At 36.3% G+C, this 27,678-nt stretch overlaps 1 protein-coding gene across 1 annotated transcript in view; it reads left to right on the top strand.

Moving 5' to 3' along the window:
- The window catches only part of LOC123563612 (ubiquitin domain-containing protein UBFD1-like), a 40,069-nt gene extending 14,027 nt beyond the window's left edge, over window positions 1-26,042 (top strand). Inside the window, exons 4-8 of the mRNA XM_045356495.2 lie at window positions 2,578-2,613; window positions 4,794-4,969; window positions 11,239-11,413; window positions 12,096-12,178; window positions 21,346-26,042. Of these exons, the coding sequence (XP_045212430.2) occupies window positions 2,578-2,613; window positions 4,794-4,969; window positions 11,239-11,413; window positions 12,096-12,178; window positions 21,346-21,456 (581 nt within the window). The 3' untranslated portion in view covers window positions 21,457-26,042. The remainder of the gene's footprint in view (window positions 1-2,577; window positions 2,614-4,793; window positions 4,970-11,238; window positions 11,414-12,095; window positions 12,179-21,345) is intronic.
- Window positions 26,043-27,678: the final 1,636 nt, after the last annotated feature.

Raw genomic sequence — 27,678 nt, forward strand, 5'->3', positions numbered from 1 at the left:
CCCTTTGAAGAAGGAGGGGTTTATTGTTTTGCAGATGTTGGTCGGTATGTAGACCAATCCATTTCCGGATGATAACTCAAGAACGCTTGGGCCTAGGATCATGAATGTTGATAGGGAGGTTGGTCATGACCAGCAGATGACCCCTATTGATTTTGAGATCAGTATGTCAGTCAGGGGTGTAACTGTTTTAAGTTATGTAACCTATTTCAGTTGCTTTTTCAAGCATTTTATAACCTGTATTAGTTACAAAATGTAGTTAACTAAGGTAGGTTATTCAAAAAAAGTCTTTTTGCTGTTCTCACAAAGTGACCTTTAAAGTGAAATTAGTAGCAAACTGTGGTTAATCAAATTCTCTTTTAGTCTGAGCATGACCTGATAAGCATTATGGGATATTAAGAGTTTTATAGCTTTAAAACTTATGCGTAAAGCTTTATCAGCCTTGCGTAAAAAAATTTACTGCACAGCTGGAAAGATACAAGGTCAAGGATTCAGGAAATAATTGCATTTGTCTCATTCAAAATGAGGAATTGGCACAAGAGGGCTTTGTCATATTTTATGATAACTGAAACAAGTTATGAAAGTTTAAGCAATAACTCAAATGTTTTATAAACTGCGATAACTTAAAACAGTTACACCCCTGACTGTATGTCAAAGGTCATGGTCACAGTGACCCGGAACAGTTAAATGGTTTCCGGATGATAACTCAAGAACGCTTTGGCCTAAAGTCATGAACATTAATAGGATGGTTGGTCATGACCAGCAGATGATCCCTATTGATTTTGAGGTCAGTAGGTCAAAGATCAAGGGCAAAGTGACCTGGAACAGTTAAACGGTTTCTGGATGATAACTCAAGAATGCTTGGGGCTAGGATCATGAAAATTGATAGGGAAGTTGATCGTCACCAGCAGATGACCCCTATAGATTTTGAGGTCAGTAGGTCAAATGTCAAGGTCACAGTGACCAGGAACAGTAAAATGGTTTCCGGACGATAACTCAAGAACGATTTAGCCTAGGATCAGGAAAATTTACAGGAAGATTGATCATGACCAGCAGATGACCCCTATTGATTTTGAGGTCATTAGGTCAAAGTTCAAGGTCACATTGGCCAGGAACAGTTAAATGGTTTCATGATAATGACTCAAGAAGGCTTGGGCCAAGGGTCATGAAAGTTCATAGAGAGATTAATCATGACCAGCAGATAACCCTTGTGGATTTTGAGGTCAGTAGGTCAAAGGTCAAGGTTACAGTGACCTGGAACAGTTAAACCGTTTCCAGGCGATTACTTGAGAACGCTTAGGCCTACGATTAGGAAACTTGATAGGGAGATTGGTCATGACCAGTAAATGACCCCAACAGATTTTGAGGTCAGTAGGCCAAAGGTCAAGGTCACATTGACCAGGAACAGTTAAACCCTTTCCAGACAGTAACTTGAGAACGCTTGGGTCTAGGATCACAAAACTTAATAGAGGGGTTGATCATGACCAGCAGATGACCCCTATTGATTTTGAGGTCAGTAGATCAAAGGTCAAGGTCACGTTGAACCAGAATAGTAGAACTTTTGTTTACAGTGAGAAAATAATTTCTGTTCCTTGTGCAATTACTGAATGCATCAAGGGGGCATTTCGTGTTCTACGAGTTTTGTTTTTGCTTTGCTTGACTGCTTCATTTTCACAGAATGAGAGCATAATCATTGTTTTACTTGGTTCAGACAAAGTATAATGGGAAAGTGAAAGAGATACAGAGAAATAAATATGAATGTTTGGGGAGAACGATGGCTAGGCCCATTAGGAGGTGAAAGTAAACTGTGTGACTAATATTGGGGAAAAATGCATCATGATGAAAAAAGTAACCCCCTCTTCCCAAATTAGAGACTTAGAGAAGCCCATGCCTGTCAAGAATTGTTAATATGAGCCACGCCATGAAAAAACCACATAGTGTGTTTGTGGTCAGCATGGTTCCAGACCAGCCTGCACATCTGCACAGTCTGGTCAGGGTCCATGCTGTTCGCTAATGGTTTCTCTCATTGCAATAGGCTTTGAAATTGAACAGCATGGATTCTGACCAGACTGCGCGTTTGCGCAGGTTGGACTGGATCCATGCTGGTCGCAAACGCACTATGTTGGTTTTCTCATGGCACAGCTCACATAGTGTATGAAGTTGTGCACCAGGTGTTCCCTTTGTGATTTGACTCAGCTAGACCAGAGTTATGATCCCTGACTTACAGAAAGATATTATACATAAAGGGCTTAAAAGTTTGTGTTGCATATGTATTGAAAATATTTTACCAAGAGTCATGAAATCATGTACAGTGACAGAAAGTGCATGCACATTTGTCCTGCGGACACTTCTAGTTCATAAGTACCGTATGTTACACTGGAAAATAAGTTGACTTCAAAGCACATTGTGATGTGTTTTAACTGGTATGGGGTATGTAATTGTGAAGATCTACCAAGAGTTTTGGTACTAAATAAAAATGGGGCAGATTTTGTCAAAAATGAAGGAAAACATAATTTCTGGAGAGGAGAATGGGGTCAAATTTGGGTTTTCCTTGAAATTAACATTTGTTTATTCTTTCAGGTGTTCCATCAGCAATGCAGAAAATCATGTTTAAAGGTAAGACTTTTACAATATAAATGATGATGGATACTCATACAGCACAGATAAACATGATTATATATAAGTACAAATTAAAGCTTTTTTCATTTTCATCTGAGTTTATTCAGTTGATTTACATGTAGTAATAATGTTAAGTTGAAGTGTCATTTAGGGCAGTTTATTTTCAAATTTGCTGATCTAGAGCAAACAATTTTCCTTAAGTTAACTGTCAAATTAGAAAGTAAATATAGCTTTTTAAATGGAGGTATTTGCTCTCCAGATGGGTCACATACAGATATTAGTGTCTTACGTGGACTTACACTTTACCAGTATATCAAATGGCCAACCAATTTTAGCTTGTCTGATTTTGGAAAAAATCTACAGGACATTGTTGTCACTTGATCATCGACCTCGGTTAAATTTTTTGTTTTGGTCCACCTTTTCTCAAAAACTGTAATGGCTATAGCTGTGAAACTTTGCACACTTGTTTATCACCATTAGGTGCCTATGTAGGCCAAGAACCATAATTCTGATATGCATTTTGTCAAAATATAGCCCTTTTTGTACTAAGAAAATTTGAGTTTCTTTGTTAAATTTTTTGTTTAGGTCCACTTTTTCTCAGAAACTATAAGAGCTACCACTTTGAAACTTTGCACACTTGTTTATCATCATAAGATGACTATGTTGGCCAAGAACCAAATCTATCCTGCATTTTTTTTATACGCCTGTTTGAAAAACGGGACGTATTATGGGAACGCCCCTGGCGGGCGGATGGGCAGGCGGGCGGGCGGCGTCCACAGACCTTGTCCGGAGCATATCTTCTACATGCATGGAGGGATTTTGATGAAACTTTGCACAGTTGTTCACCATCATGAGACGGAGTGTCATGCGCAAGAACCAGGTCCCTAGGTCTAAGGTCAAGGTCACACTTAGAGGTCAAATGTCAAATTCAAGTATGACTGTCCGGAGCATATCTTCTTCATGCATAGAGGGATTTTGATGAAAGTTGGCACAATTGTTTATCATCATGAGACGGAGTGTCATGCGCAAGAACCAGGTCCCTAGGTCTAAGGTCAAGGTCACACTTAGAGGTCAAAGGATACAAGAATGAAAACTTTGTCCGGAGCATATCTTCTTCATGCATAGAGGGATTTTGATGAAAGTTGACACAATTGTTCATCATCATGAGACGGAGTGTCATGCGCAAGAACCAGGCCCCTAGGTCTAAGGTCAAGGTCACACTTAGAGGTCAAAGGATACAAGAATGAAAACTTTGTCCGGAGCATTTCTTCTTCATGCATAGAGGGATTTTGATATAACTTGGCACAAATGTTCACCACCACAAGACGGAGTGTCATGCGCAAGAACCAGGTCCCTAGGTCTAAGTTCAAGGTCACACTTAGAGGCCAAAGGTCAGATACAAGAATGACTGTCCGAAGCATTTCTTCTTCATGCATAGAGGGATTTTGATGTAACTTGGCACAATTATACACCATCATGAGACGAAGTGTCATGCGCAGTTTCCTTCTTTAGAATTACTTCCCTTTGTTGTTACTATAAATAGCTTATATTTTAACTTTTTCATTACTAGACGTAGGGAAAAATCGAGACCATTTTTCTGTAGTACAACATGCATGTTACATCCAATTTTGAGGTGTATTTTGACCAATCTCTATCTGGTAAGGATTTTTATGTGGACTTACAATTTTTTTTTTTTTTTTTTTTTAAAGATTAACTTCCCTTAGTTGTTACTATAAATAACTTATATTGTAACTTTTTTATAATTGACCGTAGGGAAAAACCAAGACCACTTTTCTGTGGTACAACATAGTTGTTACTTTCTAATTTTAGGTGTATTTTAAGGTATCTCTACCTGGTAAGGAGTTTTTTTGTGGACTTAGAAAAACAAAAGAATTACAGTGATTACTAAACAACCATAAAATTAAAATTACATCTGCAAATACAGGTGCTAGAGTAAAGAAATTTGCTGTGACAGGCGTATATTGTGACATTCTGGCACTCTTGTTAGAATTATGGCCCTTTTTAAACTTAGAATTCTGAATTGTAACTCTTTTTTGACGTTCTGTCCAGCACTTGCAGACAGGCGGTTGGTGGCACTTGTATGCGGTGCTCTTGTTGAATGTTATATTAACTTTTGATGTGATGTATTTACAAAATGAATATTTTACTGATGGCAGGTTTAGCAAAAGATCAAATAACATTAAGAGATCTGAAAGTTACAAAAGGTGCAAAGGTTATGGTGGTTGGTTCAACAATGAATGATGTTCTGCAAGTCACAAACACTCCTACAGCCAAGGAATTGCAAGAGGAGGAAAAAGCTGCCACTTCAAAAGAACCTCTTAGTACACAAAAAGTAATTATTATAACACTGAAGTTGATGTCAACATGTAGTTTAAATATAAATCTATATTTTGTTAAAATTGCTTATGCATAGCTTGCACGTTTAAAGCCAGTCTCTTGACAACTGCCTCAGGGAGTTGAGTCTTTGGCTTAGTGGTTAGAGCACTGGAATAGCACCCAAGCCACCTGGGTTCAAAGCCAGTTTGGATTTTTCGTCATGAAATGCCATGCTTTTTGATTTGTTACGGCTAAAAGTTGTAAGAGGGGGGCTCATCTGGGATACAGTCTTTATCTCTTGCAGAAAATAGCCCCTTTCTTTGCCAAAAAGGCTTACAGGTCATTATATAACATAAATGATGATTTGTTTGAGAGGGGAAGTGTTATGGTCACTTACACATAGCTTGCATCTTAAAGCCAATATCTGACAACTGCATCAGGAAGTCAACTCTTTGGCTCAGTGGTTAGAGCATTTGCCTAGCACCCAATCAACCCTGGTTTGAATCCCGCCACAAACAGTTGGGATTTTTTGTCATAAAATGCTATTATTATGTCTCCCACCACACAGTGGTGTGGGAGACATATTGATTTACTCCAGTCTGTGTGTGTGTGTGTCTGTCTGTGTGTCTGTAACAAAGCTTGTCCGCGCTCTAAGTCGAACATTTCTTATCCAATTTTCACCAAACTTGAATAAAATGTGTTTGACCATAAGACCTCGGCCAAGTTCGATAACTAGCCAAATCGGTCCAGGCGTCTTGGAGTTATGGCCCTTGAATTACCAAAAATCGGCCTTTTTACTCTTGTCCGCACTCTAATTCAAACATTTCTCATCCAATCCTCACCAAACTTGAACAAAATGTGTTTGACCATGAGACCTCAGCCAGGTTCGATAACTAGCCAAATCGGTCCAGGCATTTTGGAGTTACAGCCCTTCAATTATTGAAAAATCTGCCTTTTTACTCTTGTCCGCACTCTAAGTTGAACATTTCTCATCCGATCTTCACCAAACTTGAGCAAAATGTGTTTGACCATGAGACCTTGGCCAAGTTCGATAACTAGCCAAATCGGTCCAGGCATTTTGGAGCTACGGCCCTTGAATTACTGAAAAATCTGCCTTTTTACACTTGTACGCTCTCTAAGTCGAACATTTCTCATCCGATCTTCACCAAACTTGAACAAAATGTGTTTGGCCATAAGACCTTAGCCAAGTTCGATAACTAGCCAAATCCACTCAGGCTTTTTTGATTTATGGCCCTTGAATTACTGATTGGATCCACTCTTCCAGACCATCAAATTGGATCCGCTCATCTAAGCCATCCAGAGACACTAGACATTTTTCATAGGGGCAGTTGTGGGAGACATGCGCTTTTCTCAAAAGCATCTCTAGTTTTTATTTGTTATGGCTTGAAGTTGTAAGAATTTATCTTAAGGTAATTCTGCACGTTCTGGTCAAAGTTTTTCTGCAATTTAGAATTTGATTAAACCCTGATTTTTTAAAACTTGAGGATATGCTTTGAAAATTTGGCAAATAAGAAGAATATGGTGATGTGTTTGATTTTTTTTGCTACACTGATTTGAAAAATTTGGACCTCAAACAAGTTTTCATAATGGACCTCTATTGTAAAGTCACAATTTTGAACATTTTGGCAAACAGAAATCTTTCTACAATGTAGATTTAAATGAAACTTCTCACAATCAAATAAACATATGGTATGTAATATGGTGTTATAAAATGTACAGGTTTATGTGCTTGTTTTTGAGATATTTGCCTATGATGAAAGAGATCTGCACACTATATGCTGATTTTAAAGGTCCATTACTAAGGGAAAGTGAGTTGGCAATTTTTTTCATAGCCAGTGCATAGACTTCTGCAAGACACTAAATAATGAAGATTGGCAGGTCAAAATTTACAGAAGATCTTGGAACTCAAAGAATGTATGTGTTTATTGAAAGTTCAATGAATCGACAGAATGACCCCCAGTCTTTTAACTTTCTTCATACTTCATAGAAAATAATTGTACATATACTGCGATTATTTCGAATTTTACATACCAACTTTCATTTTCCAATAAAATGAAATAGTTTCTGTGCTTTTTAAAAGAAATTAAAATGTTCACTTTCCTTAGTATTGGACCTTTAAGACATTTTTAGCTCATCTGATTTTTTGAAAAAAAATGATGAGTTATTGTCATCACTTGAGCGGTTGTCGGCGTCGGCGTCGGTGTCGGCGTCAGCGTCGGCGTCTGCGTCGGCGTTGCCTGGTTAAGTTTTATGTTTAGGTCAGCTTTTCTCCTAAACTATCAAAGCTATTGCTTTGAAACTTGGAATACTTGTTCACCATCATAAGCTGACCCTGTATAGCAAGAAACATAACTCCATCTTGCTTTTTGCAAGATTTATGGCCCCTTTTGTACTTAGAAAATATCAGATTTCTTGGTTAAGTTTTATGTTTAGGTCAAATTTTCTCCTAAACTATCAAAGCTATTGCTTTGAAACTTGGAATACTTGTTCACCATCATAAGCAGACCCTGTACATCAAGAAACATAACTCCATCTTGCTTTTTGCAAGATTTATTGCCCCTTTTGGACTTAGAAAATCAGTTTTCTTGGTTAAGTTTTATTTGTTTAGGTCACTTTTATCCTAAACTATCAAAGCTATTGCTTTAAAACTTGCAACACTTGTTCACCATCATAAGTTGACCCTGTATAGCAAGAAACATAACTCCGTCCTGCTTTTTGCAAGATTTATGGCCCCTTTTGACTTAGAAAATATAGATTTCTTGTTAAGTTTTATGTTTAGGTCAACTTTTTCTCTTAAACTATCAAAGCTATTGCTTTGAAACTTGCAACACTTGTTCACCATCATAAGCTGACCCTGTACAGCAGCAACATAACTCCATCCTGCTTTTTGCAATATTTTGCCCTTTTGGACTTAGAAAATCATTTTCTTGGTTGAGTATTATGTTTAAGTCAACTTTTCTCATAAACTATCAAGCTATTGTTTTAAAACTTGCAACAGTTTTTCACCATCATAAGTGGACACTGTACATCAAGAAACATAACTCTATCCTGCTTTTTGCAAGAATGATGGTCCTATTTTAGACTTAGAAAATCATGGGTAGGACATATTCTATTACACAAAAAAAATCAGATGAGCGTCAGCACCCGCAAGGCGGTCTCTTGTTTTGAATTGTTTAATGCTTCAAACATTTTGATATCACATTTTATCATTAGAAAGAGTAGTAAAGTTGCCATTATAATAAATTAATCACTGGTTTCCATTTTTGTACCCCCCGACAACAAAGTTGTAAGGGGGGGTATACTGGTTTCAGGTTGTCTGTCTGTCCGTCTGTCCGTAGACGCAATCTTGTGCGCACCATCTCTCCTTATCCCCTTGACAGAATTTAATGAAACTTCATACAAGTGTTCAGTACCAACAGTAGTTGTGCATGGGGCATGTTAGGTTCTTTTAGAAAAAAAATTTGCAGAGTTATGGGACTTTGTTTTTTTGTTATTATACTATATACATAGACACAATCTTGTGTGCACCATCTCTCCTCATCCCTTGACACAATTTAATGAAACTTCACACAAGTGATCAGTACCAACAGTAGTTGTGCATGGGGCATGTTAGGTTCTTTTAGAAAAAAAATTTGCAGAGTTATGGACTTTGTTTTTTTGTTACTATACTATATACATAGACACAATCTTGTGCGCACCATCTCTCCTCATCCCTTAACACAATTTAATGAAACTTCACACAAGTGATCAGTAACAACAGTAGTTGTGCATGGGGCATGTTAGGTTCTTTCAGAAAAAAAATTTGCAGAGTTATGGGACTTTGTTTTTTTGTTACTATACTATATACATAGACACAATCTTGTGCGCACCATCTCTCCTAATCCCCATGACACAATTTAATGAAACTTTACACAAGTGATCAGTAACAACAGTAATTGTGCATGGTGCATGTTAGGTTCTTTCAGCGACAAAAATTGCAGAGTTATGGGACTTTGTTTCTTGTTAACATACTATGTACATACAGTCTGCATATGCAATCTTGTGCGTGCCTAATCTACCAAACCCTTACACACAATTTAATGAAACTTCACACAAGTGATCAGTACCAACCCTAGTTGTGCATGGTGCATGTTACATTCTTTTAGATAAATATTCTGCATAGTTATGGGACTTTGTTTTTTGTTACTATACTGTATACATACAGTCTATATACATACAGTCCACATAATTATGCAATCTTGTGTGCGTCAAATTGCAATGTACTGTGTCAGTGCATGCGGGGGGTACATTCATCACCTTTAGTGATAGCTCTAGTTTCATAAAGTGATTTTCATTTCTGTATACTGAGTCTGGTGTTTATTCTACATCATAACTACACCATTACTTTTGGTTTATCAGATATGCAGGACTGCCTTAATTTCTATTGGTCTAAATATAGTCACACATGATAAATGATACACGAGTGTCTTTTCATACTGAATTTAGTAAATAAATTGAATAAATAGGTCAAATGAGAGGTTCTGCTGAGCATAAAGTTTTATCAATTTTATTCAACAAGGTTGATCAATTCAGTGTAAAAAAATAAAACACACAATGTAAATTTCTTTTACCACATGCAATTTTTTTCTGAAACGTCAGAATATGTACTTTCGTCATTTTTTTTTCAACAAAATTTTATCTGTGACTGCCAACATTTACTTAGTTTCTCAGTAACTTTAGATCTTAAGTCAGTGGCACTTTACACTAAGCTTTGCCATCATAAACAAAACTGCATGACTTCATGTTAGTTTGGTCAAATTATCTCCCTTCCATAGTTAGTCATTTTTAATACAAATTTGATTCCAACTTCCTGTTCCTTTTGTCTTTCTTGAATATACATTATTAGTATTTTTTTTCTGATGTTGAGTAGAGTATATAAAAATGTTATTCATACATTTTGTATGTGGAGAATATGCATTGTCTTAATTCAGTTTCAGTATAAACAAAATGGTTCCTCTAGCAAGAAATATGACAAAGGGGACTTATATTGCTAGGCAAAAGTCTTGTTTTTGTTTGTTGTTGTTTCTTACTAACCCCCCCCCCCCCCCTTACAGAAAATCAAACCCTTGTAAAAGAAGCCCCTTTTTAGTATATGATGTTGCTGAATTTTTTGTATTAGGTGGGGATTTTCTACAAACAAGCTAGTTTGTAGTAAGATAGCAAGAAACCAGGTCCTGTACCGTGAATCTTGAGCTGCAGATTCCTGTAGCAAATAATAATAAAGCATCCACACCCTGCTCTGTCCACACCCCACTCTGTCCACACCCTGCTCTGTCCACACCCTGCTCTGTCCACACCCCGCTCTGTCCACACCCCGCTCTGTCCACACCCAGCTCTGCTTGTTAAGATATAGAGGATTATAAAGAGAGCCACTGCATATTTTATTTAGAATATTAAAAAAGTTTAAGAAAATAATAGAATGGGAAGCTGTGACAAGCATTGTAGAATTTTTCTTGTTCCATACCTCATGTTTTTATTTCGATGTAAATGAGATGTGGAACCAAAATTTGTAGTTCTGTTTGGCACCATATAACCTGTACTGTGTTGGTGCACTGTAAAACCCAAATAAATAAATAAATAAATAGAAGTTTTCTTGAATGAATATTGAAAAGAAACAACGGGGGATTCTTTTGTCACATTTTAGATTTTTCTGGTAAAAATTGAAACTTCTTCCTTTGCCTTCTACATACCAACATCTTCAACTTGAAACAACTTAAGCTTCAAAATGCTATTACATTGAATTAATTTAACTATATACTAGAAAAATGACATGATGTTGATTCAATCCCATGATGATATACATGTAAAAAATGTTTTGGTACATATTTTTCAGTGTATTTTGGGAAAACAAAATTGAAATATATCTGATATTTTCAGAATGGAAACTATATCTGTTATATTTTTCACAATTAAAAAACCTAAAATATGCAAAACACCTTGTTGAAACATGAAATTAAAAGAAAAAAATTCTTTCAGTTGGGACCATCATACCTTACATTTAAACTTGCATGTTCATTTGGTAAAAAATATTTTTAGCTTACACTGACAAAAACAAATATTCTGTATGTATCAAGGCCTAGTAATACATGTGTATTCAAAGAATTTGCCTTGGCATTCTGTGTCTTTCTTTTGTGTAAAAGTCATTTAGATCTGTTAACTTTGAAAAGTTTAGTCCAGATTGCTTTTGATTTATTGTATAACTAGTTATACTTTTCTTTATGTCAGCAACACAAGAAAGTGTTAGATAAGTATGGGAAGCCAGATGACATTCTTCCGGGAGTAAAAAACACTAAAGAACCATTACCACACTTCCCTCTGACAGGCATGTACAACAAGGCTGGTGGCAAAGTCAGACTCACATTTAAACTTGAATTGGATCAACTCTGGCTTGGAACTAAAGGTAATTACCTGAATTTATGTACATCACATATCTATCTTACTGTTCAGGTAACCGTTTTTATGGTAACGGCAGAGCTTCATTGAGGTAGAAACAGTAAACATCTAATAGGATATTTATTTCTGTCTGCATTTTAAGTTGGGGAAATATTGTTATATTAATACAAGACTCTTATGTAAACTAAGATTTTCAAAATTTTGGCTCAAGCTGTAAAGAAGTATCTTATATCTTCAGTATTGTAGAATCATTGATATTCCTGGAGGACTCATTTCTGTGGATTTGTTGGTTTACATCAATCCATTAAATTTAATCTTGGTGGACAACTAAAACAATTGCTTCATGAAATTGCCTGCCTGCTCAGCTTAATAGGTGTTGTGAGTTTGATCCTTGGGCAAGGCGTATGTTCTCCATGACGATTTGATGAAAGACATTGTGTCTGAAATTATTCGTCCTCTACCTCTGATTCATACATGTGGGGAAGTTGGCATTACTTGTGGAGAACAGGTTGGTTCAGGTACAGAATCCAAGAACAGTGGTTAGATTAACTGCCTATTGTTACATTACTGAAATACTGTTGAAAAACGGCGTTAAACCCAAAACAAACAAATTATCATGCCAAGGAAATGAAGTCTTTTCACAGTACTTTATAATCTGTATTATCTTAAAGAATGTTTTATACCAACAGAAAGAACAGAGAAACTCCCAATGAATTCCATAAAAGCAGTAGTCAGTGAACCTTTAGCAGGACATGAAGAATATCATATGTTGGTAAGTCATTATCCAGATTTGTGCATATGTAAATGTACAGTCTGTGGCTCATTATTTTGGTCATATAGGCAGTGGCTAATTGCTCAAAGAGCTGAAAAATGATAAAAATTCAAGGATTGATAATAACCCTGTTTTTATATGCCCGTCTCTAAAAAGAGTGGGGCGTATTATGTGAACACGTGTGGTGGGCACCGGGCAGGCTGTCGGCGTCCAAAGCATGTCCACTCTAAGTTGAACAGTTTTCATCTCCACCAAACTTCAGACAATGTTTGTGGGCATAAAATGTCGGCCAAGGTTGATAACCAGCCAAATCGCCCCAGGCACACTCGAATTATGGCCCTTGAATTACTCAAAAAGCTGGAAATTTAGCCTTGTCTGCTCTCTAAGTTGAACAGTTTTCATCCGATCTTCACCAAACTTGCTGACAATGTTTTAGGGCATAATATCTTATCCAAGTTCGATAACATGTCAAATCACCCCAGGCACTCTTGGATTATGGCCCTTGAATTAGACGTTTGATGACGGGCGTATTTTGCAACAGTCTGGCACTCTTGTTTGACTAATGAACTTAATTTTGTTGTAATTGTTATTCAGTTTATAACTCTAGTCTGTACTGCCAGTATGTTGAAATGAACCTTTAAGCTACCCTAACTGGCATTATGAACAATTTACCTAGTAAAGGTAATTAAGGATTTCGTTTATCATTTCAAAGCAACCAAGATACTTTACTGATTTTTTGCTCACCTGTATCTGAAGTCTTATGGTGAGCTATTGTGATCATTTTGTAGTTTCGTACCAGTGATTTACTGGAGAGGATTAATTTTATGGATTATCATCCTTCCTAGCCCGCTCACTTAGCTCAGCAGGGTGAGTGCAGATCTACGGATCATGGAGTTGTGAGTTTGATCCTTGGGTGGGGCGTATGCTCTCCATTATGATTGAAAAAAGACATTGTGTCTGAAATCATTCATCCTCCACTTCTGATTTATGTGGGGAAGTTTGCAAATACTTGTTGAAAAGCAGGGTTAAACCCAAAACAAACAAACAAACATGGTTTTACCATCCCCTATCTGTCCATCAGTCCATCCATTTGTCTACACAATGAGATCCCACAATAACTTTGAAAATGCAAGATAGGTTTCATGAAAGGATGCATGGATAAATGGCAGTGTGAAAAATATGTGCATTATTTTATTTTGTTGTGATGGTAACAAGTGTGATCGTTATGGTAACATGTAGTCTAAAACTATAAAACTATGACCAAAAATGGCAAGGTTGGGTTCTTTGATAACTTTAGAAGTACAAGATATTTTTCATGAAGATTGATTTATTGATATAAAGAATATGCACATCATTTTATTTCATTGCTTTGGCAACAAATAGTAAAAAAAAATGACAAAAAGTGGATTTTTTGATGATTTAAAAAGCTCAAGTGATTGTCTCATTTAACATGCATGTTATTTTATTTTCTTCTGATGTCTGTTTTTCCATCTGTCTGTCCATCTGTCCATCAGTCACAGATGGTGTTTAAGGCTATAACTTTACAAGAGACTTGTCCATTAAACATCACATCTGGTTGTTTGTCCATTTATCATTTTGTTCATCCATCTCTCTGTTCGTCCTTGTAGTTATGAAGGACAGATCCTGCATTAGCTAAGAAAGTGTAAATTTTTTTAATGAAACCTGGTTAAAGATTATTGGTTATTTGGAGAATATACAGGCCCTTCGGTTTAGATTCAGTATAAAAAAGGCAATTTGTTTGGCAGAAAATGTGACAAATGCCCCTTCTACTAGAGGACTTTTTTCTGGATAATAGCCCTGTTGCACATGTTTTGTCTGTCAGTTGCCAATAAATAATTACCTTTTACATGTTTTACATAGACTTACATACATGTGATAAGTTCAGAATCCCAAAACTGGAGGTTTGCCATTTTTCAGCTGGAGTTGGGGTCTCAAAACTGGAGGTTTTTTATCGACATAAATTAAGCGCGCGGACACATGACTTAGAGACAAAATCCAGTATTTTTGGCCACACAATAATGTATACACCAGAAGAAACAATCCTCATAACTCTTGATTTGAATTTTGACAGTGTTATGCCACTTTTTAAATTACATTTTTTGTTAAAGTTTTATAATGTCTAATATCTCTGTTACAGTCAAATCTATTGACTATTATGCCCCTTTTACTGGCAAAGCTTTAATTGCCCCTTTTACTGGCAAAGCTTTAATTCAGAGTCAGTCACTGAGAAAAGTCGAGCATGCTGTCTTACAGAAGCTCCCTCTTGTTCTAACTTTAAACTTTTTTAACAGATTAAATTTGCAGAAACAAAGTCTCAATTTAGGTCTGAAATGGTGGTGAACATGCATTAACATTATTCTACTCGAGGAAGCTTTAAATTGGTCTGAACACAACTCATAAATTATGTAAATTCGATCTTACCCCACCCATTTTCGTATAAAAATATGATGATTTTGGCATGAAAAATAGAGAACAGAAATGCATCAGCGTGTATTTACCTTTACCAAAATAATGTAGATTGATGTTATCAAATAAATGAGTGTGTATTTTCATCCAATTTTCAATGAAATAAGTCCGACTTTAGTAAGAAATTAATTTGCCAAATTATTTGGTAAACATTGGAAGAAAATGGCATAACTGCATAAGGGGAAATAACACTCCTGTTCTAAAAATAGTAATGGGTTAGGTTTTATGAGATTTTATTACCGAACAAAACTTTTCTTTGAATAATTAAAATTCATTTCAGTTGGGAATCATTTCTTATGACTGAGAGTTTTTTTGCTTCAAATTGGTAAAAAATGGAGCCTAACTGGCATTGAGAATAGGCCGATATTCGGCCCCGTGAGGCAGGTGGAAAAGGCCCTGCTTGCCTAATCCCTTATCAAAACAAACAATTAATAGGCCTAATTCACCTTTGACAAACAACTCTTTCCTCCAGCTACATGCGTGTCAAACATGTATAATACACAACAGTCGGTGATACTTTGATTTACTGTGTAAACATGTTTGGCACTCCTCGGTAATTATCAATGAAAAGCGGGAGAAATATGGTTTTGGTCGGGAGACGGGAGGCAAGGTGAAAAAATCGGGATTTTAACCCCCCCGCGCGGGAGATCACATGTATGGACTTATATAGGTAAAAAAAACTTTAAAAGTCCTCTTGTCTGAAAGTTCAAGGCCTAGGCCTTTGATATTTGATATGTAGCATTGCCTAGTGGTTCTCTAATAAGATTGTTCCAGTTATGCCCCAGGGGTGAAAAGAGGCCCTGTCACGGGGTTCACTTGTTATATGAGTTATACAGATAAGAATACTTCAAAAATGATCTGATCATATTTCCTAGACTGTTTAATTATAATTACCTGATGACCCGAAGTAATTAGGGGTCACTTGATTGTGACCTTGACCTACTGACCTACTTTCTTGTTTTTAGATCACTTGAGCAATGCTCAGGTGAGTTATTGTGATCCCTCGATGTCCGGCGTCTGTCTGTCTGTCTTCTGTCATTTGTCAACATTTAGCTTGTGTATGTGATAGAGGCTGTATTTTTCAATTGATCTTCATAAAATTTTGTCAGAATGATAACCTTGATGAAATCTAGGCCAAGTTTGAAAATTGGTCATCTGGGGTCAAAAACTAGGTAACTAGGTCAAATCAAAGAAAACACCTTGTGTATGTGATATAGGCTGTATTTTTCAATTGATCTTCATGAAATTTTGTCAGAATGATAACCTTGATGAAATCTAGGCCAGGTCTGAAAATGGGTCATCTGGGGTAAAAAACTAGGTAACTAGGTCAGATCAAAGAAAAACCTTATGTATGCGATACAGGCTGTATTTTTCAGTTGATCTTCAGGAAATTTTGTCGGAATGATAACCTTGATGAAATCTAGGCCAAGTTTGAAAATGGGTCATCTGGGGTCAAAAACTAGGTAACTAGGTCAAATCAAAGAAAAACCTTGTGTATGTGATATAGGCTGTATTTTTAGCTCACCTGAGCAATGCTCAGGTGAGTTTTTCTGATCGCTCGATGTCCGGCGTCTGTCGTCCGTCGTCTGTCGTCTGTCGTCTGTCGTCCGTCGTCTGTCAACATTTAGCTTGTGTATGCGATAGAGGCTATATTTTTCAATTAATCTTCATGAATATTGGTCAGAATGATAACCTTGATGAAATCTAGGCCGAGTTCGAAATGGGTCATCTCGGTCAAAAACTAGGTCACTAGGTCAAATCAAAGAAAAACCTTGTGTATGCGATAGAGGCTGTATTTTTCATTTAATCTTCATGAATGTTGGTCAGAATGATAACCTTGATGAAATCTAGGCCGAGTTCGAAAATGGTCATCTCGGGTCAAAAACTAGGTCACTAGGTCAAATCAAAGAAAAACCTTGTGTATGCGATAGAGGCTGTATTTTTCATTTAATCTTCATGAATATTGGTCAGAATGATAACTTTGATGAAATCTAGGCCGAGTTCGAAAATGGGTCATCTCGGGTCAAAAACTAGGTCACTAGGTCAAATCAAAGAAAAACCTTGTGTATGCGATAGAGGCGGTATTTTTCAATAAATCTTCATGAATATTGGTCAGAATGATAACCTTGATGAAATCTAGGCCGAGTTCGAAAATGGGTCATCTCGGGTCAAAAACTAGGTCACTAGGTCAAATCAAAGAAAAACCTTGTGTATGCGATAGAGGCTGTATTTTTCAATTGATCTTCATTAATTTTGGTCAGAATGATTGCCTTGATGAAATCTAGGCCGAGTTCGAAAATGGGTCATCTCGGGTCAAAAACTAGGTCACTAGGTCAAATCAAAGAAAAACCTTGTGTATGCGATAGAGGTGGTATTTTTCAATTGATCTTCATGAATTTTTGGGCAGAGTGATTACCTTGATGAAATCTAGGCCGAGTTCGAAAATGGGTCATCTGGGTTCAAAAACTAGGTCACTAGATCATATCACGTAAAATCCTTGTGTATGCGATAGAGGCTGTATTTTTCAATTGAACTTCATGAATTTTGGTCAGAATGGTACCCTTGATGAAATTTAGACCAAGTTCGAAAATGGGTCATCTGGGTCAAAAACTAGGTCACTAGGTCAAATCAAAGAAAAACCTTGTGTATGCAATAGAGGCGGTATTTTTCAACTGATCTTCATGAAATTTAGCCAGAATGATTACCTTGATAAAATCTAGGCCGAGTTCGAAAATGGGTCATCTGGGGTAAAAAACTAGGTCACTAGGTCAAATCGAAGAAAAACATTGTGTATGCAATAGAGGATGTATTTTTCAATTGATCTTCATGAAATTTGGTCAGAGTGATTGCGTTGATGAAATCTAGGTCGATTTTGAATATGGGTTATCTGAGGTCAAAAACTAGGTCACTAGGTCAAATTAAAGAAAAATCTTGTGTATGCGATAGAGACTGTTTTTTTTTCAATTGATTTGTATGAAATTCGGTCAGGTTGATTGCCTTAATGAAATCTAGGTCGAATTTGAATATGGGTTATCTGAGGTCAAAAACTAGGTCACTTGGTCAAATCAAAGAAAAAACTTCTGTATGTGATAGAGGCTGTATTTTTCAGTTGATCTTCATGAATTTTGGTCAGAATGATTGCCTTGATAAAATCTAGGTCGAGTTTGAACATGGGTCATCTAGGGTCAAAAACTAGGTCATATCTAAGAAAATGCTTGTTTTATCGCAAGAGACCAATTTTTTGGTCCAATCTTAATGAAAATTGGTCAGAATATTTGTTTCCATGAAATCACTAGGTCAAACATGTTTTACACTGTTACGGAGTGTTTCTTAGGTGAGCGACCTAGGGCCATCTTGGCCCTCTTGTTCAATTGATCTTCATGAATTTTGGACAGAATGATTACCTTGATAAAATCTAGGCCAATTTCGAAAAATGGGTTATCAGGGGTCAAAAACTAGGTCACTAGATCAAATCAAAGAAAAACCTTGTGTATGTGATAGAGGCTGTATTTTTCAACTGATCTTCATGAAATTTTGCCAGAATGGTAACCTTGATGAAGTCTAGACCAAGTTCAAAAATGGGTCATCTGGGTTCAAAAACTAGGTCACTAGGTAAAATCAAAGAAAAACCTTGTGTATGCGATACAGGCTGTATTTTTCAATTGATCTTCATGAACTTTGGTCAGAATAATTGCCTTGATGAAATCTTGGTCAAGTTTGAATATGGGTCATCAAGGGTTCAAAAACTAGGCCATCCTATCAAATTAAAGAAAAACCTTGTGTACGCAATAGTTGCTGCATTTTACACTGGATATTCATTAAATTTAGTCAGAGTGATTGCACTGATGCAGTCTAGGTCAGCTTAGAATATGGGTCATCTGTGGTCAAAAACTAGGTCACTAGGTCAAATCAAAGAAAAATCTTGTGTATGCAATACAAACTTTTTTTTCTTTTTTAATAGATCTTCATGAAATTTGGTCAGAATGATAGCCTTGATGAAATTAAGGTCATGTTTGATTATGGGTCATCTTGGGTCAAAAAGTAGTTCACTAGGACAAATCAAAGAAAATCGTTTTGTATGCGATAGAGGCTGCATTTTTTAATTGAGATTGATGAAATTTAGTCAGAATGATTGCCTTGATCAAACCTATGTCAATTTCGAATGTAGGTCATTTTAGCGCAAAAACTAGGTCTATAGGTCAAATAGAAGAAAATACTTGTTAACACTTAAGAGACCACATTTTTGGTCCAATCTTAATGAAAATTGGTCAGAATATATGTTTCCATGAAATCACTAGGTCAAACATGTTTACACTGTTATGGTGTGTTTCTCAGGTGAGCGACCTAGGGCCATCTTGACCCTCTTGTTAGCTCATCTGATTTTTTGAAAAAAAATGATGAGTTATTGTCATCACTTGAGCGGTTGTCGGCGTCGGCGTCGGCGTTGCCTGGTTAAGTTTTATGTTTAGGTAAGCTTTTCTCCTAAACTATCAAAGCTATTGCTTTGAAACTTGGAATACTTGTTCACCATCATAAGCTGACCCTGTATAGCAAGAAACATAACTCCATCTTGCTTTTTGCAAGATTTGTGGCCCCTTTTGTACTCAGAAAATATCAGATTTCTTGGTTAAGTTTTATGTTTAGGTCAACTTTTCTCCTAAACTATCAAAGCTATTGCTTTGAAACTTGGAATACTTGTTCACCATCATAAGCAGACCCTGTACATCAAGAAACATAACTCCATCTTGCTTTTTGCAAGATTTATTGCCCCTTTTGGACTTAGAAAATCAGTTTTCGTGGTTAAGTTTTATGTTTAGGTCAGCTTTTATCCTAAACTATCAAAGCTATTGCTTTAAAACTTGCAACACTTGTTCACCATCATAAGTTGACCCTGTACAGCAAGAAACATAACTCTGTCCTGCTTTTTGCAAGATTTATGGCCCCTTTTGGACTTAGAAAATATCAGATTTCTTGGTTAAGTTTTATGTTTAGGTCAACTTTTTCTCTTAAACTATCAAAGCTATTGCTTTGAAACTTGCAACTCTTGTTCACCATCATAAGCTGACCCTGTAAAGCAAGCAACATAACTCCATCCTGCTTTTTGCAATAATTATTGCCCCTTTTGGACTTAGAAAATCATTTTCTTGGTTGAGTATTATGTTTAAGTCAACTTTTCTCATAAACTATCAAAGCTATTGCTTTAAAACTTGCAACAGTTTTTCACCATCATAAGTGGACACTGTACATCAAGAAACATAACTCTATCCTGCTTTTTGCAAGAATGATGGCCCTTTTTAGACTTAGAAAATCATGGGTAGGACAATATTTCTATTACACAAAAAAAATCAGATGAGCGTCAGCACCCGCAAGGCGGTGCTCTTGTTTAAGATACAGCCGTGAAATTTGGATGACATGTACAGTTTTGCACACTTATTTTAAAACTGACTTTCAGTGACCATGAATGTGACCTACTGACCTACTTTCTTAATATTTTAGCATATGTTTGACATTTGAAACATGCAGCTCATATTACTTAAGTGAGCGATCCAGGTCATCATGACCGTCTTATTAAATATGACCTTTCCTCTCAAGCCAGATGTGATACATCATAAGCAGTGATCCTTAGGTGGTCCCCCACTAAACTACTCAGTATGAAGCAGGACCATGCAGACCACTAATTGCCATTAATGATTTTCTCATCTGAAACAATTTTCAGACATAAAAAATGCAGAAATGATATGGTGACTCTTTAATTGGCCAAATAGCATGGCAAATGTGGCTGGGGTTGATAGTACTAAATATAATTTTATTTTGTAGAAAACTTTAAAACTCTTCTCCTTTGAAATTGCTGATCAAAATTATAAAAATCATCTTTTGACCCTGTGCAAAAACTAGTTCAGATAATGAAATGTCTAATTAACCAGTCCCAAACACATGCAACCCTAAACCCTAACCCTGCCCAACTCCTCTTCCCGAACGTAGCACAAAAACCTAGCCCCTCCTTCAGCACACACAATTACATGATCAGGGGTTTCAGTGAAGGCCCTTGGTGGGGATTTCCCCTTACTATAGTGATCTGAAGCCCCAGCAATTTTTCCTGTAGCATGTAAAACTCTTAATTGGATGAGCCCCAAACCCCCTCTTCTAACTTTGAAACTTCCACTTTATACTTCAATAATTAATGAAACCAGTGAGTTACATAAACATACTAGAAAGTGAGCAATTTCGATCTTACTTTGCTCCATTGTTTCACTTAGTCATACACATACATATTTAAGAAATCAGTTTATAAATATTTCAAAATGCCTTTTTATGCCCCCGGCATCTACTGATGCGGGAGGCATATTGTGATTTTCCTGTCCGTCCGTCCATACGAGGTTAACCAAATGGAACCGTTTTGTCTAGCATCAATACCCCTTACTAGAATGACTTGATACTAATGCAGATGTAACCTGTGACCATTCCTCATCTTCAGACATCACCTGACCTCAGTTTGGCCTTGAACTTGACCTCGTTTTGGACTTGGGTTGCTTTGTATCAACAAGGATGCCACCGGGGGCATCAAGCATTTATTGAACTTAGCTTCTTGTTATATATTTAGTTTTATATGCTTGAAATGAAAAAAAATATGGCCATTATACTTATTAGACAAATACATCAGGGCTTTTTTTTTCTTCCAGGCTTTGCAACTAGGTCCCACAGAAGCTTCTCGCTACTGGATATACTGGGTGCCAGCACAATATGTAGATGCCATCAAGGACACTATATTGGGAAAGTGGCAATTGTTCTAGTGCATTTCTAACTTAATTGTGATACATTCATGTTTATCTTGGATACATTCATGTTTATCTTGGATACATTCATGTTTATCTCAGAAGCATTCAGTTGATCTTGGATACAATCGTGTTTATCCAGGATACATTTATATTCAGTTTATCGTGGATGCAGTCAGCTTACATTGAAAACATTCATGTTTCTCTTGGATATATTCATGTTTATATTGGAATCATCAATTGGCATCTGGGGTACATCCACACTTTAGAAATCTGAATTATTATCCCTAGGCGAGAAGTAAATGGGGGCTGTAATAGAGTCTGGCCTATCTGCTGATCCATCTGTGATTCTTTTCCATCTAATGGATTTTCAGAAAACTACACGTGAGGGTTTGCCATCATAATACAACAATATACATGGGCATAACTGGTCACAAGATCACAGGTCAAAGCCATACTGAAGGTCAAAGTCCATATAGCTTTATTTCTTGTCTGTCTCATATCTTTTAAATGCTTACAGTCATGGCATAGCACAAAGCCAAGGCCAAGGTCACATTTTATGGTCCAGTAGCTTTATTTCATGTCCACTCTGTATCTTCTAAACTGGAAAGATATTGGTAAAATTAGCATCAATTGTTAATAGCAGACTCGGTTATAGGAAAATCTCAGTCATTTCTTGCCTAATCTTTTACCTTTATATTTTTTTTTTATGAAGAACATAAAAAAATCAATGATGGATAAATATGAAATAATTTATTTATGAATATAAATACGTTTTGTACAACTTTATTTTGATAAAATAGCAATTAAATACATCAACAATGACTCAAGTGGCAGTTTTGCCTATCTGTCCTGTCTGCTACAAGTCAGACATTCGTTATAAAGTTCAGTTTTAGTGAACTATGTGTGTTCACTATATGGATTCAACTTATGTCCAAAAAAGCAAACAATTTTATGACCCTGATTAGGTCCTTGTAATCAAGTTTTACTGTATCAGCAACAGCTTTCAGACTAGTTGATCTGTGTCCACTTTTATTGAGATCTTGGATCTTTGAGAGGAACCCTAAAGTTGCCCATTTAATTTGCTGTATTTGATGTACATATTTCTATCTTAGACACCATACTGTGAAATCATTAATATTCGTGGGGGACTAATTTTCGTGGATTTCGTGGTTAAGTAAATCCACAAAATTTAATCCCAACGAACAAGTAAAATTCCAATCCATTTTATGTTCAAAAGTTGAAATCCACGAATTCATATCCCCGCGAAATTGCCGTTTTGACCAAAACCACAAAATTTCATGCAAACAAAATTAAATGATTTTACAGTAATTAGTATCCTGGATACATTCTTGATACATCCATGTATAATACATCTATCTTCGAAACATCATTGGTATTTTGAATAAAGTTGTATCAAGAAATTAATAAGTTAGAGGAGCTATTGCAGATGTGTGTGTCAGTACAAAACTTGTTATAAATAATTGTTCAAGATTGTTTGGTGCAGCATTCTGTGTTCTTTTGTGAGATCATTTTCATAATTTCATTATTTTACAAAGATTCATATACATTTTGTTGTTCTTCATCCATACTGGCATCAAGCGGCTCAACCATTCTGCAAGAAGAGAAGTATTGTACTCCCATATATATTAGACATTGTGTATGGCATGATTTATAGGACTACAACTGCAAGTTTTAGTTAGGCTGTTAGTTTTTGTAAGAATTTTACAGAAAACATGAAGCATGAAGTTGTTACCTGTAAATAACAAGTAAGTAAGTAAGTAACTGGTGCAAAATTAGGGAACTGACCTCTTATAACTGAAACATATTTTTAATTGCATACAGAAAGTATATGGGTGTTTTATTGGAGTCCATCAGTATGTGGGGCCTCCATGGCCGAGTGGTTAAGGTCATTGACTTCAAATCACTTGCCCCTGATAGATGTTGGTTCGAGCCTCACTCGAGGCATTGAATTCTTCATGTGAGGAAGCCATCCAGCTGGCTTACGAAAGGTCGGTGGTTCTACCCAGGTGCCCGCTCGTGATGAAATAATGCACGGAGGGACACCTCCAGCATTAAAGATGGAAATTCGACATATTACATATAATTGTGTGGTGAGACGTTAAACCCAATAAAATAAATGAATAATCCATCAGTCTGTAGTTTGTTTCTAGAGGCATATCGCTGATACACATTGTTTATCATCATAATACAGTGGGAATCACATTTGTCCCAGGTCACTAGGTCCAAGGTCTCACTTTGAGGTCTAAGACTTCTTGTTTATTCTGTTGTAGCTCCATATTTTTATCTCGTCTGATTTTTGAAAAAAATGTACCAGGTAGTGTCATCATCTGGTCATCAGGATTGGCATTGGTTAAAATTTTTGTTTAGATTCACCTTTCCTCAAAAACCAGAGCTACAGCTTTGAAACTTTGCACACTTGTTTGCCATCATTAGGTGACTTAGTAAGCCAAGAGCCATAACTCTGATATGCATTTTGTCGAAATTATGACCCTTTTTGTACTTAGAAAATTTGAGTTTCTTGGTTAAATATTTTGCTTAGGTCCACCTTTTCTTAAAAACTATAAGAGCTACATCTTTGAAATTTTGCACACTTGTTTATCATTATTAGATGACTATGTAGGCCAAGAACCATAACTGTAACCTGTATTTTGTCAGAATTATGGCCCCTTTTGTACCTAGAAATTCTTAACTATTTACACTTTTCATACATACTGACCAGCACTTGCAGACGACCAATGGCACCTGTAGGCGGTGCTCTTCTTTAAACTTGCAGAAGAATTGTCATAAAACTGACATCAAAAAGATATCCAGAGTGCAAAACCAAGGTCACTAAGTCAAAGGTCAAGTACAGCCATGGAGTTCAAAGGTCATGATTAATTTTAGGGTATGAATCATCTTTCGTGATAGTACCAGTTTTGTCAAAACCATAACAGACGTTCAAGAAAACACAATGAAACAGAAGATTGTAGACTGTTTTCTTTGCTTATCATCTCCTCGGTTGTCAAATCCACATTTGATCTGATCTGTATATATTACTGTCTTAATTAACCTTTACACTGCTAAATTTCTATAGTGAACTTGTCCATCTTTCAATTTGGACAGTACCATTAACTGTTAAAAGGGATGATTACAAAAAAAATACTGACTGAATAGTGAACAGTGCAGGTCATGATCAGACTGCACGGAAGTGCAGGCTAATCATGATCTGCACTGGTTGCAAAGGCAGAATCGATCCTGTCCAGCATGATAAGGGCTAACTACAGTGGATAATATGACCGCTATTCACAAATTTATTTGTGTGACCTCTATCAGTGGGAAGTCATTGCTTATATTTGCCAATACCATGCGTAGATTTTTTTATTTTCAACCTTTAAATATGCTTTTGTTGCAACAGTATTGTTCAGACTGCACATGAAAAGTTATAAACCTTTAGAAGTCATTCTTAAAAATATGTATGATTATTGTATTTTAAGAACGAAGTCTGGTTTTATTTCATATAATCATTTGAAAAACTTCAGCCCCTAGTCTTGACTCCAGCACCTAGTCTTTCACAAATATTTTCATATTTGCAACTGTGTGGTGTCTTTAAACATGACTTCAGACTGGCATCTGATGGCTTCATGTGCATTTATACAAGATACAGAAAAAAGTTGATAATTTTGCAACATGGAGATACTTGTGATCCATATGAAATGGAAAGATTTGCCCAGGTTTAGATGCCTAACACTTCCATGAAATGCAATCTATGATTTATTACTTAGTTTCTCACGTTTAAATAAGCAGCAAAATGTTTGATAAGTTAGTTGTAATAAGTGATGACACAAAATGCAATCACCTGATGTCAAAATGCGATCCCAACTAATGATTTGATATCCATTGACTACAAACTATTGATATATCACTTGTCTTATGCTTACTTTCAGTGTTTTGCAAATATTTTGCGATGCAAAGATATCACTTACATAAATACGGTATTCATCTTACTGTGTTTATTGGTTTGAAGCCCATTATGTATTAATTAGAGCTTCTGTATGACAAACAAGTCAATTTAAAGTATTCTGTTACTGTATTTATTTGACTTTGTCTCTGGCAAATTATGTTGAAAGTTTTACAATATGTTTGATCTTAGATTTCAAACAGAATTTTCTAGTGTTCTTTCATGGTATATAAATTATAATAATGACTTTGTTTAATATTGTTGAATACATACTACAATACATTTGTTTGATTTGTTAACCAAGTAAATCCACCAAACGTATCAAGTAAAATATGTAAACAACGAAAGAAACGTACCCAGGAAAAATGTTACAATTTCTGAATGATAGTTATTTACCAACAATTTATTTTAAGATAAGAGTAAAGGTGTAATTTTATTTTGTGTTGTATGTATCCATTGCTGCAGTGTATTTTAGCATAATCCCACAATCATTCCTGAATGTTATACCTGTGCTCAGCTGATTGTTTCACAGTTGGCTTAATATATTGACTTGTGGTTTTTTTACGAAATGGTTCAGAAAAAGTGCTAAGCTTAATGTGATAGTGTTCTTTGAGGAACAGTAATAAATGTCTTTTCAAGAGTTTACTTACTTGTTATTCTTATTGTCATTTGTTTACATGTGAGAATATATCTTATAATTATTACACAATTGTGCTCTAACCTAACTTCATTTAGGGGCTGTAAAGGAATCACTTTGTCCTGTCCCAACTGAAACTGTTTTCCTGTAAGATATTAGGAAACCATACAGTTCCATGTCTCATCTTGAAACGTACAGCCTGTAAGACAAAGTGGGATGTAGATCTGCATTTGGTCTCACTTGATGTTTAACTTGGACACTGCATATTCTGTGCAGGGCAAACCACAATGTTGTGATACCAAGCTTAAATAAAGTCAGTTTAATGGTACCGGTAATTTGTTTTTGTTGGGTTTAATGTCGCACCAACACAATTACGGGTCATATGGCGATTTTCCAGTTTTGTATGGTGGAGAAAAAACCCTGGTGACCCTTTGCGCATTATTACATCATGGGCGGCACTTTGGTAGAACCACCTACCTCCCTTAATCCAGATGGATGGCTTTTTCACATGAAGGATTCTTTGCCACAAGTGAGATTGAATCCATCTTGCTAAGGGACAAGTGATTTGAAGTCAGCTACCTTAACTACTCAGCCAGAGAGGCCCCAGATGAATGGTAACTGGAAGTTTTGAACATGCTTGGACAAGTTAGGACAACTGATTCTGTTCATGTGTTATAATGAAGTTATAATGATGTTTAAAAGAAATCAGAATAATGATTTCAAAGACATTGCCACATCAACATGTCCCTACACAATGTAAATTCTATTGCTTTGGCTTAAAAACCTGACCTGAAAACAGTAGGCACAGTTACAAATATTTTTGTTTCCTTTTAAATGATCAGACTTAAAATGAAGAGTCGATCATTAAATATTCACTATTATTAGATTTTTTTAGCTCACCTGAGCACAAAGTGCTCAAGGTGAGATATTGTGACTGGTCATTGTCCGGCGTGTTTTGGCGTGCGTCATTCATCGTCAGTCATCCGTCAACATTTGCATTGTGAACACTCTAGATGCCACAGTTGTGACCCATTCTATATGAAACTTGGTCAGAATGTTTGTCTTGATTATCTCTAGGTCAGATTCGAAACTGGGTCATGTGGGGTCAAAAACTAGGTCACTAGGTCAAATCAAAGGAAAAGCTTGTGAACACTAGAGGCCACAGTTGGGACCCAATTTTTATGAAACTTGATCAGAATATTTGTTTTGATGATCCCTAGGTCAAATTCGAATCTGGGTCATGTGGGGTCAAAAACTAGGTCACTTGGTCAGATCAAAGGTAAAGCTTGTGAACACTCCAGAGGCCACATTTGTGACTCAATCTTCATGAAACTTGGTTAGAATGTTTGTCTTGATGATCTCTAAGTCAAATTTGAAACTGAGTCATGTGGGGTCAAAAATAAGGTCAGTAGGCCAGATCATTGGAAAAGCTTGTGAACACTCTAGAGGCCACAGTTTTGATCCAATCTTTATAAATCTTTGTCCGAATCATTTTCTGAATGATTCCTAGGTCAAGTTCGAATCTGGGTCATGTGGGTCAAAAACTAGGTCACCAGGTCAATCAAAGGAAAAGCTTGTGAACACTCTAGAGGCAACAGTTGTGACCCAATCTTTATGAAGCTTGGTCAGAATCATTTTCTGA

This window comes from Mercenaria mercenaria, chromosome 2, assembly GCF_021730395.1.
Source record: "Mercenaria mercenaria strain notata chromosome 2, MADL_Memer_1, whole genome shotgun sequence".
NCBI lineage: Eukaryota > Metazoa > Mollusca > Bivalvia > Venerida > Veneridae > Mercenaria > Mercenaria mercenaria.